Source organism: Quercus lobata, chromosome 3, assembly GCF_001633185.2.
Source record: "Quercus lobata isolate SW786 chromosome 3, ValleyOak3.0 Primary Assembly, whole genome shotgun sequence".
In the NCBI taxonomy this organism is placed as follows: Eukaryota; Viridiplantae; Streptophyta; class Magnoliopsida; order Fagales; family Fagaceae; genus Quercus; species Quercus lobata.
The window spans coordinates 69,811,609-69,825,833 of record NC_044906.1 but is presented as its reverse complement, the minus strand read 5'-3'; the positions used below and the strand labels follow the sequence as shown (position 1 = coordinate 69,825,833).

General features: G+C 37.4%; 1 protein-coding gene across 1 annotated transcript; it reads right to left on the bottom strand.

The window, feature by feature from the left end:
• Window positions 1–3,750: 3,750 nt before the first annotated feature.
• On the bottom strand, window positions 3,751–8,366 carry LOC115978803 (protein argonaute 7). The gene is made up of 3 exons (XM_031100675.1): window positions 7,536–8,366; window positions 5,602–6,838; window positions 3,751–5,453 (listed from the first exon to the last, which is right to left on the bottom strand). Exons 1-3 carry the CDS (start codon window positions 7,891–7,893, stop codon window positions 3,995–3,997), a joined length of 3,054 nt encoding a protein of 1,017 aa, XP_030956535.1. The 5' UTR covers window positions 7,894–8,366; the 3' UTR covers window positions 3,751–3,994.
• Between the last annotated feature and the right edge of the window lie 5,859 nt (window positions 8,367–14,225).

Sequence of the window (14,225 nt, the reverse complement as noted above, 5' to 3'; positions counted from 1 at the left end):
ACAAAATAATGATGCTTTAAGGAGTAAAGCTTGCTACAGTCAGATATATTATATATATGTTTAGATCTTACTGCGGCAGAACGTAAAAATACGAACGTGAATAGTTCCCAATGTGAGGCTATTTTTAAGCTTTTTGTTATAGCGTAGGAGGCAAAATAGATAAAAACTAAAAGTAAAACCCTGGATGGAATGCTCTTAATATATATATATATATATATATATATATATATATTGGTTAGAACTTGGTGAATATCTATGAATGGTAATGGCTAAATCATCACGGCTAAATTATTTATCATAATCAATTATGTGAGAGGAAAAAGTAACAAGTTAAATTTACTTTAAAATACTGAGAAATTCTTCATTGAATCTAATTTATTAACTAAACTTTTCAAAATGTCATAAGTTTTCTCTACATTTATATTATATAAAATTTTCAAAACCTATATTTTATACATATAATCTTGAAATATTGAAATATAAAAGGTCTATATATAATAATTATTTATTTTGAAAAACTTTTATGGAGATTAAAAAAATTGTCAAAACAGTTAATTATTTTTTCTTTTTTTATATTTTATTTTTTAAAATAGTTTACTAATTTATGTCACATGTTAGTAAAACTCAATTATAAGTAATTTATCTTTCTAATTTATCCCTCACTGGCACTGCTAAATTTATCCCCAAAAAAAAAAAAAAAATCCTACTGGGTGTCAGGGGTGCATGTAAGACAACATGAGAACGAGTTATTAGACTTATTAATTGGAGTTGCTTAATTCTTATGGGTCCCCAAGCACTTGCTGTCGAAGGCCACGTTTATTTCCCAGTCTTTCGGTCCCTCCCGTGGCCTTTGCAGTACTTAAAGTTGTCTCTGACAATCACAGATAAAAGCAAGAGAGAGAGAGAGAGAGGCTTAATCCCTTCATCTTAAATGGTGGTACCAGTCCATAGAGAGAGAGAGAGAGCTGAAGAGACAAAAGGGGAAGTTGAAAGTGAAATTTCAGTGGGTTTTTCTTCAGAAACCCCAACTTTTTTTCTTGGACCTCATGTTGTTCCTTTACTGTGTCCATATGTACATATTTATTTATTTATTTTTTTAACATATTGTTTGTTTGTTCAATTGGATTGGTACTACTGGCTACACTGCCAATATTTGCTTCAGTTTGTTTTTGTGTATAACAACTGACATCCATTGTGTGATTGTGTCCCCACCAAAATGGCTTTTAACTTTTTATATCTTTTAATGTTTGCCTCTTACTCTCTGCACAAACCTTTCTGCCATACTATAGAGTGTTTGCATGCATGGGTGATACGAATAATAGACTGACAATGGTGTAATAAATATGTGGCCAGCTTTCAACACTTTTGCTCTGAATGTGCCCATCTTCATTCCAAACTCACTCATCACTGCCATATTAATTGCCCTTTGCATCCTACGATCCTAGTATCCAATCTCTTATCTTGGTTCTTCACCCTAGCTCTAGCTAGGTTAGCTTCGATCCTGACTCACACCTACATGTGTGAGAGAGAGAATATACATATATTATATGGATCTCCCATTAAGGTGTGTTTAAGTCATTTATTTTTAAAAATATTTGTTTGAAAATTAAAAAAGTTGTGAATACTTTTTAATTCCAGAAATTTTTTTTTTTTTAAATAATTAATTATTATGTGCTCTTAAAGTATATATTAACAAAATCCATATATGAATACTATACATATAATGCATGACATATTTTCCATTAGATTAGATGCCCTACCAGCTATAACAATGTTAGATACATTTATTACACCCCCTAGAGTATTATAAAACAATTTAAAATGTGCAGTAAGTACTTTATAAGCCTAATACGTGTACTATAAGATATATATTTATTGAATTTGATAAATTGTGTAGATAGTGACAAAAAGATTTGATATTTTTTACAATGCGTTTGAACTTGGTAAGAGAGTATAATTAAGTGTGTGTGAGTTTAATAGTTAGTTTGTTTCTAAAAAAAAATTAGATAAGTATATAAATAAATAATAATTTAAAAGCTAAGTATCTTGATTTAAATTATAAGGTTTAAATTGTAAGAACAAAAACTTTTTTGTTTTCCATTATTCCTTGAGGTAATTGTTAGGATAATTTCATTATATTTTATGAATGTATAATTAATTCAAGTAATAGATATGTAGAACTTATCACTAATGAAATTATGGCTCTATTTAAATAAATATAACTAGCCTTATACTTTCTTATATAAATTATTTTCTTTAAAAAAAATTATTTATAGATATCTAAGAAGTTTAATTTAGATTTAGGGTGTTATAAATCTAGTTGCTTTGTCATTATATAAATTAAGATTTAAAAAAAAAAATAAAAACTTATACATATTTCAGGATTTTTTTTAATTAAAAAAAACATTATATAAACATTCAAGAATTTTAAAAAATCTTGGGAGGACCATGACCCCCTAGCCCCTTTGATCCTTCGTCATTGCCATCCCTCCCCCCTCCAATTTGCTTATAGAATAAGTACTGATTGGTGCAATATCATTTCTACATGAATCCCTCCATCCCCCTCTGATTAGTTGATAGAATAAGTTCTAATTGTTACAATATCATTTTTACATGAATGTATTATTGATATCATTTTTACCAAACATTAATAAATAAATTTATAAAATATCATCTCAAAATTTTATAAAAGAAAAAGGTTCATGAAACTTTTTGTATCCCTAGGTTATTGAGGATCCTATATCCCTTATTTCTTTGGTGTTTTATGTGACTAAATCACATGTGAATATGCAATTAAATATACTTTTAGTCATTTCATTAATTTATTGTTAAAAAAAATTACATATATGGCTATGGCAATATGGCATTAGACTATTGACGTGACACATTAAAAAAAATGATCCATTGCAAAAACTATTACTTTCTAAATTTAAGAGCCGAAAATCGAACTTGGACCAATTTACAAGGACAAAAAAAGTATTATAGCTATTAGAGTTTATTTCCTTTTTAGGTAAAAGAGCTTGGTATTTCAAATAGTAGCTAAGCACTGATAATACTCAAGTATTCATTGACTATGACTTTGTATTTGTAGTTTGGAGGTATTCAAAAGACAAATACAACTATTTTAGGGTCAAATCTGGGAACCTTGCTTCACGAATATTATTTAGGCAAATTTTACTTTAGGCCGTTTGAGGCCTTGGTTTGCTCTTAGTGTTGTATGTTTTGAGCTCTAGTCAACAGCATATTCATGAGGCTTGTCACTTTGTCTTGCTATGCTTATGTCAAAAGAGGGATGGATTCAATGCAATCTTGGTATGCTTATGTCAAAAGAGGGATGGATTCAATGCAATAATGAAAGAGAACTAGAGAAGCAAATGCTTGGGGGGGCCCTAGGGTACTAATATGCTAGATTTTAATGTTGTTCAATCTAGTAATCCTTTGTCACCAACAGTAAAAATCCATTATAAAATTTCTGAATTTAGCTTTTTACCGAAGGGAAAAGTTAAGGGAAAAAAAGAAAGATAAAAGACTGATCTTCATAAATACATAAGCAATGTACAAATTGTGCAGGAGGGTGACTTTTCCATTATCTTAGATATTTTTGGTCTATCAATTATGGTATTGGTATGTTTTTTTCAATTTTCCATTTGGCAAATAGGGGAATGGCATATTCATTCAGGATTTAGGAGGTTTCTGCAAAGAGTAGATAAATTATAAAAACTTAAAACTCCAAAATTTAACATAGAAGATAATCATGTAAACTATGACATGGTCATTTCCTTGTTAAATATGACAATATTTTAATACAATTTGGTTCATCTAAGAGGGCTAACAAGACAATTTGAAATTTACTCTTGAATTGGCCTACAAGTTAGTCATAAAATTGAGAACTGGCTAGCTTAGGCAATCATATACTAGACTACTACATCTTTGTGGAAATCAAGTGTATAGGTCATATAGTTTAGAATTCTGAATGCTAAGAGAGCAAGAAAAATTAGCAGTAGAACATGAGGTTCTTAACATTTTCACTAAGCTTAGGTAAAGGGGTTGCTTTTGGAGGGGCAGCTCTGGAGAATGTAGAAGCACTTCTCATGTAAGCTGTGGAGTCTGACCTTTCAAGGTAAAGTCTGCCTCTGTATGCAGCTAGGTGAGCATAGTAAGCTGGAGGAACCAAAGAAACTGGCTTGGTGCACCTCACAAATGTGTAGCAAAGATTGTAAACCAGCTTTTGTAGTTCATCAGAAGTGAATTGGTTTTCATCCCATAAGATATGGTAGTGAGTTGGCCTGCTTGTTCCTTTCACACCCCAATGGCTACAAAGATAGAAATCAAATTCCTTTGGATGAGAAATGACAGTATCAACCACTGTCCCTGGAGGAATATTTTCATCCAAACACTGGTTTTGAGTAGAAGATGATTCAGTTTCAAAAGGAAATAGCCTTGTGTGATGCCTCTTCTGGACTACTGCAAAAGTAATGAGAGGTTTATAACCAGGAAATCTAGAACAAGCCACTCTAATGGCTTGCAGCTCCTCTTGTAGCACTTTATAAAATTGGGTTTCACTTACTCCATCTCTGAAGAAAATTATTCTTTGGGGGAGTTTGTTTACTTCCTGGTAAAAATCATCAAGTAATTCCCAGACCATTACACCAAGTTCCTGGATTATTTCTTGTCTATGTGTTTGGGACCTCATTCTTGAAACATACTTGTTTGCTGCTGGCCAATTCATGCTACCAACCACAGCAGCAACAGATGGGCTATAATCATCAAGTGGGTGAGGGTGTGTCACATCAGCACCCATAAAAATCACTGGCTCATCAGACCGGAAGAGACGTGGGATTTGAGAGGGTAATGAATTGTACAAGGCAACAGTGCATCCACCAACTTTGGCATTGATCTTGAGAGCCAAATTTGCCAGAAATTGAGAAGTCAATCTGCTGAGGTTTGGATATAAGCAGCACTGGCTTACAACTCCAATGCTCGTCTCTGCAATTCTCTTCAAATCTGCATAACCTTTGTGTTTTCTCTCCATTACACAAATAAGCAACTGAAGATTGTTTGATGCTGCTCTTTGTAATTTCTTAAGTTTCGATTCCAAAAGAGACACTTTGTTAAGCACTTGGGTTGATTCAAATTGGGGGCTAACAATTGTATTTTTGTTAAGAAAGATGCCTAGTTGTTCACACCTCTGTGATAGCTGGTTAATAAACTTTGGAATGTATGACTTTTGATCAGAGGTGCCACCAAAACTTATCAGTGCCCACCTTTCAATCTTAGTTCCTTCAAAAACATGGCTGTCAAGAAGGTTCCACTGCCGGTCATGACGGGAAGGAACCAAGTCTCTCACATGGCCACCATCACCAAGCTTTAGTTTAGGAGGTTGAAGAATTCTTCCATTTAATCGGGTCATTTCTACCGAAACGTTGAGGTTGAACTCTCTGCCTTGTGTGCCACTGTGAAGATAGAAAAGAATTTAAATGCTTAGTTACAATCATAGTCAATTCAAGAAAGTTCTAACTGTAGAAAAAAACTTAGAACTAATAAACCTTCAAGAGAATTTAAGATTAAATTTCTTCACTAGCAAAGCTTCAAAAAAATTACCTTGTTGGCCCAACAGGTCCTCTCATGACTTCATCTATAATTTCTTTTCTCTGTCTAGGTCGTTGGCATCCCATCTTAAGTATTCTTGCAATCTGATCATCTGAAAGCTTCCCAAGAAACTTCTGGCCTTCACAAATCATACAAAGCTCCATAGGAAGATAACATGGTTTTCTCCTACTAATTTGCAAGCATGGCAAGTTCCTGAACTGTATATCATAATTATAGTGATCCTTGAAGTAAGTCACCAGCCTCAGATTCTTTCTATCCCTGTCTGCAAACCAAAGATTTTCAGTAGCTTCCTCAGTTAAGCCATAGACCCGATATCTCTGAACAGTTTCTCTGTGGCAAACAAAGATCCTGATGTTCTTCAATGCCTTCTCCACTTCCTTCCTCTCTTCATCAATTAAACCCCTTGTCTTCCTTTGAGAAAGGTCTCGAAGAAATTCAAGCCGCTTCTGCAAATAGGGGATAACTCCAATGCTTTCATGGAAAGCGGTCACAGAGAAATCTACATTGAGAGCAAGTCCTTGTTGGGTTGGGCGAAGACTCTGAAAGAACCCTCTCAATCCAACTGCTCCACCTCCAATTGCTTTAGTTCCTCCCATTGAACTTGAATACAGTGACCTCCCAACAGATATACATTTCTCCGTCGGACTTTCCCTTAAAATAATATCCAAAGCATGGAGATAATCTTGAGGAAGAGGGATCCAATCGTCTCCCTCCTTGCTCAAGTAACTACTTAACTCCTTTCCATCAATCTTTGACACAAGTTTGATGTTTATTCGAAATTGCTTATGCTGTTGATGCTTCTCTAGCAAGTTACTAAATTCTCCATTTGGCAAAGTTGACTTACTAGTGGGGATTGGGAGGCTTACATAGAATTCAAGCCTATCATTTTGGAATTCAACCGAGCTGTAAAGATTCTTTCGACCATCATAGGCTGGTAGAGCACCAGAGAGCACAGCTGACTTTTCCTCAACCAATTTTTGTTTGATCATTCGGGCAATTTCTTTTGAGGGATTAGGAGAGATTTCAACATTGTAATGGAAAATTCTTTGTGATGGATCAAATCGAACAAGAAAATGGTTGGCTATGAGAGAGATAACTGGCCCTTCAACACCCCCAGAATCTGGTCTCCTTGCAGCCACTAGTGCTTGTGAAGTCCTTGAACCTATGACCCTTCTTCCATTATCATCTTTGGGGGGTAAACTTTTTGGCCTTTGGACCTCCTCTGGAGCTGATTAGATAAAGGGAGAAAGAGCAAGATAGAGTCAGACCCATTTAACTCAACCAATCATAAAATTTGAGACATTTTAAACCTATATCGGTTGTATGTAATGGAATACCTTAAACCATTAAAAGAGAAACATTACAGCACTTGAGATTTCAATATCAAAATCAGCACAATATATCATTTTTAGCTATTATATTCTCCTAGTTGCAGTAACTTAAATACCAAGATTGTTATATTTAAGTAAGTAACAGCAATGACATAAAATAAACCCACCAACACACACAGAGAACAGAGCAAAATAGCACATCTTTCTCAATTATCAACCTTCTGCGGTGGTTAAAATCTCAATCATGAGCTAAATGAACGAAGTTCATGTCCACCCACAATCTTTAATAAAAAAAACCACAATATATCATTTTTAGCAATTATATTCTCGTAGCTGTAGATAACTTAAATACCAAGATTGTTATATTTGAATAAATAAGAACAACGAGAAAAAAATAAAACCCACCCCAAAATTTTAGTCTTCTCCAATGGTTTAGAATTTCATTCATGAGCCATATGAACAAAGTACAAGTCCTCCCCATGATATTTAATCATAAACCATACTTGCACTTCCAAATAACAAGCATGCAAGTTAAGTGGGAAGTAGTACTGTAGTAGTACAAAACAAATAAAAGAAGAGTGCTTTGATATTTACCTGGTGAAATTGTAACATTTTGGACATGGGTTTCAGAGGAGGCAGCAGGAGGAGGGCTGTTGAGCTTGCATGAAGGTTTTTGGAGATGGGTTTTTGTTCTAAAGCTCTGGTTTTGAGGGAGAGGTGGAGTCAAAGCCAGCTGAAGTGGTATTTGAGGAGGTAGTGGAAGCAAAGCTGGGTAGTATCTCGGGTACTGGTTTTGGTTGCAGAAACCATACTGATTTGAGTACTGTAAGAGCTGGTGTTGATACTGATACTGATACTGATACTGATGCTTGTGAGGGTTGGCTCTGCCTCTAAAACTCCTTGTTTTGGTGGTGCATTTCTTATTAGCATTGGACTCTTCTGTTCCCTCCATTACTTGTTTGAGAGAAAAACAAGACTGAGGGAGAAATAGCTAATAGAAGTTTATGGCTTTATAGGCATGAGAGAGATAGCAAAAAGTTCTGATTTTGATAAGAGAGAGAGAAAAAAGTTCTGATTTTGATATCAGTAAGAACTGGGTAAGGTGTCTCAGGCTCTCAGCAGACTTGTAGTTATTGCAGAGAGAGAGAGAGAGGGACAGAGAGGGAGTTTCGGTTTTAATTCTTGAGGTTTCTATGTGTTCAGCTCTAAGAGAAAGTAGTATGATGCTTGGTATGTATATTTCAAAGCAGAAAAAAAGAGAGGGGACCCTGGATTTTGCTTTATAAAGAACTATAAAAGCCACTAAACAATGGTACTGTCCATTTTGGAGTTGCGCAATCTGGATACAAAGAGTATTATGTGTTAGTGTTTAGGGCTTTAAGAACATTTTTATGATGATCCATTTTGACTACCTGTAAAGTATATAAGGGTTCAGGGCTTCCTTAGCTTTTCTTTCTTGAAAATGTTTGGTAAGTCAAATGAGGAGGGAAATAATAAATAAATAAGTAAAGGTTCTACTATAGAAAATTAGAATTGTGTTGATAGCGACTGGTCTTTCATCTCCTTCCTAGTGTTTTTTTACATATTTATTTTGTTACTTTTTTAATATTCTAAAGCATCATCCTCTTTATCATTTTTTTATCATTGCCATTGTCTTATTCCATAATTCCTTCTAGGGTCAAATGCAGCTTCAACTTATTTTTTAACCACATTTGAATATGTAAAAGGATCAAAGTCTTCATCATCTTTTGCCATTGCCTAAACTCAAAAAAGGCATTATTATTAAAAAAAAAAAAAAAAACTCTAAAAAGTATCTTTTGGGTTGAATTAAAAAATTACACTTTGACATGTTTTCAATTCACTCTTTAAAATTTCTTTTTTTTTTCCCCATTATCACTTGCTTAACTTTGATCTCTTTCCAATATAATTATCATGTTCAAAATTTGTACCATTAAGTCCAAGGAAAAAAGTTCACATCTAAACTAGTTTAGAGGAAATTTCTTCCAAGACTGTTCACTTGTATTTTTAATCACATAATATTTTTTAATGAGTTACGTGACTTACTTAAAAAAATACATAAATAATCTTATAAATTATCACTTAGTGGATTGGCTAATTATTAATACACACATTGTTGCACATACCTACCCAAATTATTTTTTTGAATTGAAATCTTGTCTTAAAGTCACGATTTGAACTGAAATCATGACTTTAAGACACATTTTTAGTTTAAAAGCTGAATTATATGTACTTTATGTGTAATAGGGTAGTGTTAACTGGAGGAGATTCTTCCAAATTGTTTTTTATTTTTATTTTTTTGAATAGCTCCAAAATTGGTTTGGACTTTGGAGAAAAAGCTTATCCTTAAGTCCACCATATGCCAATAAAAGATCTGGGCAATTACATAGATAATTTTCATGTAGGTTGGTAAGTGGTGGTAACATTAACACATGTCCACAAGTAGCATTCAACATTGGGAAATTCATCATGAGGTTCAAATTCCATGGGTGAGAGGTACTTGCAAGTTTAGGAATCGATAACGAAATCAAGCAAACATGCGTTTGCTGCTAAAATGCTTGATGTGCTGGACTGGAAAAGTATAATTATTTACTGAAGTTTTTGCAGGTTCTTTTCAAACCCTACTTGATAATGGCCTAAGGAGCTAGCTAAACCACCCTATGTTATACTATTTACCCTTTGGCCTGAGGTAGAAAATGTTTAAAACATGTTAGTGTATAGCGTATAGTTTAGACTAGTTTAGCCCATTGGGCTTAGCCCAGTATACTGTACTTGTAGTTTACTCCATTTACTTGTACTGCACACATATCTAGCCTATATAAGGCTCTCTATTGTACATTGTTTCACACACATTAATATACAGACTATTCAGTCTTTCTCTCTCACTTTACATTGTTAACATGGTATCAGAGCCAATCCTCTAACTTTCTGGTTCTTGTGGACATCTCTGGCGTTCTTCCGCTGCCCTCGCCTTCATCCAGTAGCCACTGTCAGAAGCGAGTCACCGCCGTCACGCCCACAGTCCAGCAACTCTCGGATCTCATTGTTTTGCTCATCCAACTGTCAAAGCGAAGGCATTGAGTGACAAAACAGACAATCCCGAGAAAAACCCAACCAAGAACGGCCAGAAAACACTTCACACGCGCCCCCACGCGCCGCCTGAAGTTTCTGCCTCACGAGCACGCGCTACACGCGCCGCCACGCGCCGTCTCTCCCACTCACGCGCCTCACGCGCCAGATCAAACGTTCTACACGCGCCCCACACGCCAGCTGCGTTTCGCGAACTGCCACGTCAACCCTAGTGTGACGTCACCCTGCCACGTCAGCACACGTTAGCCGTTGACTGGATCAAACCTGACCGTTGACTTTGACCGTTGACCGTTGACCAAGTCAAAATTTTTCAACAGGACCTGTCTTGCTCAGTTTTTCGCGTAGATTCTGATTTTGGGCTCCGTTTCTGCATTTGAGGTATCTAAATCTCACTTTTTGGTCATTTTCTTCATTATGGCTCAACAAAGTGAACGAGATATCATACGTCCTATCACCATCATATTGGATGGTCCTACTAGCTATCATGCATGGTCTCAGAATATGACCGTCTTTCTCAAGAGTCGTAAACTGTGGAGATATGTGACTGGTTCAATTCCTAAGCCAGTACCAAACCCTAAGTCCAAAGCCACAGCTACTGAAGAGTCTTCCAAGACTGCTGTTCCAACAGATGATTATGAAGAACGTCTAGAAGAATGGGAGAGTATTCAGAGTAAGATCTTATCTTGGTTTATCAATACCTCTATTCCCTCCATTCATAATCTTCTTCCTCGTCTTGAAACTGCTGAGGCTGCTTGGAAATTTTTGGCCGATCGTTATAACTGCACTAATGATTCAAGCTTGGAGTTTCACATTGAATCAAAGCTTTATCAAATGCGCCAAGAGACAGGTCAGTCTATTTCTGATTTTTATTCTCAGACTTCTACTATGTGGGAACAACTCTCTGCTGCAGATCCTCCACTGGTGTGTTCTAAGGACATTGAGCTCTTTGTCAAATATCGAGATCGCCGTAGATTTATGCACTTCATGATGGGTTTACGTGAGGATTTTGAGCCTACTAGGGCTTCTCTACTTAGCCGGTCTCCTACTCCTTCTCTTGATGCTGCAGTAAAGGAGCTCATTTCTGAGGAGAATCGTCGGCCCACTTATCACATGACATCATCTGATCATGTCTTGGCTACACCCTCACCACAGCCTCCCATTGCTGCATTCACTGCTCCTCCGCGAATAAACTCCGGGCGTCCCACCTCTCAGTCTTCCAAAGGTGCTCACTGCAAGTTTTGCCGTGCCAAAGGCCATGACATCTCTGTTTGTCGAAAGTTACAGAAATTTGTGCAAGAGCAGAATAAAGCTTCTCTTCCTCAGGCAGCTGCTGTATGTCCTTCAGATCCATCAGTTCCTACAGGTTCCTCTTTGGCTTCCTCACTTACTACAGCTGATATTGAGGCAGTTGTTCAACAGGTTTTATCCCGCACTTCCACTGCCCTTTCTGTCACCTCAGGTAAACAACCTTGGTTTTTTGATACTGCATGTTGTAACCATATGACTCCTGATGAATCTCAATTTTCTGATAAGGCACCCTTAGAACATCCAATCACCATTTACACTGCTGATGGAACTCCTATGCCTGTTAGTCATAAAGGAACAATCTCTTCTCCTTGTTTATCCCTTAGTGACACTTTTCATATTCCAAAGTTATCCCTCAATTTGCTTTCTGTTGGTCAACTTTGCAAATTAGGCGTAGATCTTCTATTTACTAATCATGGTGTGGATGTGCAGGATCCCCGGACGGGTCAAGTGCTTGGGACAGGCCGTAAGGTTGGTCGCATGTTTGAGGTTCATGACTTGAAGATTCCTTCACAAGTTGTTTCTGCAGCTGCTACCACTGTCACCTCCTCACCTGATCTATGGCATGCTCGTCTTGGTCATCCATCCTTATCTCGTCTTCAATTGTTAGCCTCTCAAGGTCATTTAGGTTCAGTTCAGTTTTCAAAATTTGATTGTACTTCCTGTCATTTTGGCAAACAAACAAAATTGCCTTTTAATAAAAGTGACTCCTTTTCTTCTGCCCCTTTTGATCTTATACATTCTGATATTTGGGGTCCTGCACCTGTTCCCACTGAGGGGGGATCTAAGTATTTTGTCATATTTGTGGATGATTTTTCTCGGTATACTTGGATTTATCTGCTTCACCATAGGTCTGAACTTGTGTCTATTTACCAAACATTTCATAAAATGATTGAAACACAGTTCAATCGCACCGTTAAAGTCTTTCGATCAGATAATGCTCAAGAATATAATGATAAATCTTTCCTATCCTTTTTAGACAGACATGGTACTCTTCCTCAGCGGTCTTGTCCTTACACCTCTCAACAAAATGGTCGTGCAGAACGAAAACATCGTCACATTCTTGATGTTGTCCGCACCCTTCTCATTTCTGCCTCTCTTCCTGAGCGATTTTGGGGTGAGGCCGCACTCACTGCTGTGCACACTATTAATCGTATTCCTTCACCAACTACACACAACAAATCACCATTTGAGCTTCTCTATGGTCAAACTCCTGACTACTCCTCTCTTCGGGTTTTTGGTTGTGCTTGCTTTGTCTCTCTTCCTCCTCATGAACGAACAAAGCTCCAACCTCGTACTCGTCTCTGTTGTTTCCTTGGTTATGGTGTGTCTCAAAAGGGGTTTCGCTGCTATGATCCCATTTCTCATCGCCTTCGTGTCTCCCGTCATGTTGAGTTTTGGGAACATCGTCCTTTCACGAGTCTTCAGCAATTTCCTACATCTTCTTCCTCAGAGTCTCCCATTTTTACTGATCTTTTTCTCCCTCTATATCCTGAACTTGTGGAGGATTCTTCAGCATCGACTGCCTCTCCAGACGACTCATCTCCGGTTCTGTCTCCGGCATATGACCCGCCTGTCTTGGATCCTGTGGCACCACCCTCTCCTGAGTCTCCTATTGGTCCTGAACTTCGTCATTCCACTCGGGTAAGCATTCCTCCCCCTTATCTCACTGATTACCATTGCTCTTTTGCCCTTGCCACTCTCTATGAACCTCACACCTATCGTGAGGCTCATACTGACCCTCTTTGGCAGCAAGCTATGAATGAAGAACTAGATGCCCTTCATAAGAATCACACGTGGGATATGGTTGATTTGCCTCCTGGTCAGTCTGTAGTAGGTTGTAGGTAGGTTTACAAGATCAAGACCAAGGCTGATGGATCTGTTGAACGATACAAGGCTCGCCTAGTTGCCAAGGGCTTTACTTAGGAGTATGGTATTGACTATGAGGAAACATTTGCTCCTGTTGCTCGTCTTACATCTGTTAGATGTCTCATTGCTGTGGCTGCTGTTCGCCGTTGGCCTCTTTATCAAATGGATGTGAAGAATGCTTTCCTCAATGGAGACCTCCATGAAGAAGTGTAAATGCAACCACCCCCTGGCTATCCACACTCAGGCAATCAAGTTTGCCGCCTTCGCCGTGCTCTTTATGGCCTCAAGCAGGCTCCTCGAGTTTGGTTTGAAAAGTTTAGCTCAGTTGTTGCTCAGTAGGGTTTCACTTCGAGTCCTCATGACACTGCTCTCTTTGTTCGAAGATCCTCTGCTGGTATCACTCTTATTCTTCTTTATGTTGATGATATGATTATTACTGGAGATGATTCTGCAGGTATCTGCTCTCTTCAGAACTTCCTTAGTCAGCATTTTGAGATGAAAGATCTGGGCACTCTCAGCTATTTTCTTGGGCTTGAGGTTACCTCATCCTCTGATGGATACTATCTTTCCCAGGCTAAATATGCTTCTGATCTTCTCTCCAAAGCCGGTGTCACTGATAACAAGACTGTTTCCACTCCTTTGGAATACAATGCAAAGCTCACACCCTTGGACGGTGAACCTATATCCGATACTACTCGCTATCGTCAGTTGGTTGGCAGTTTGATCTATCTCACTGTTACTCGTCCAGATATTTCACATGCCGTGGGTATGGTTAGTAAGTTCATGGATACACCTCGTTCTGTCCACTATGCTGCTGTTCTTCGGATTCTTCGATATGTCAAAGGCACACTTTATCATGGTCTGCATTACTCCTCTCGATCTTCTCTCGAGATTCATGCTTATTCAGATGCTGACTGGGCAAGTGATCCGACTGATCGATGCTCTATCACAGGTTTCTGTTTCCTATTAGGTACTTCTCTGGTCTCGTGGCGCAGCAAGAAG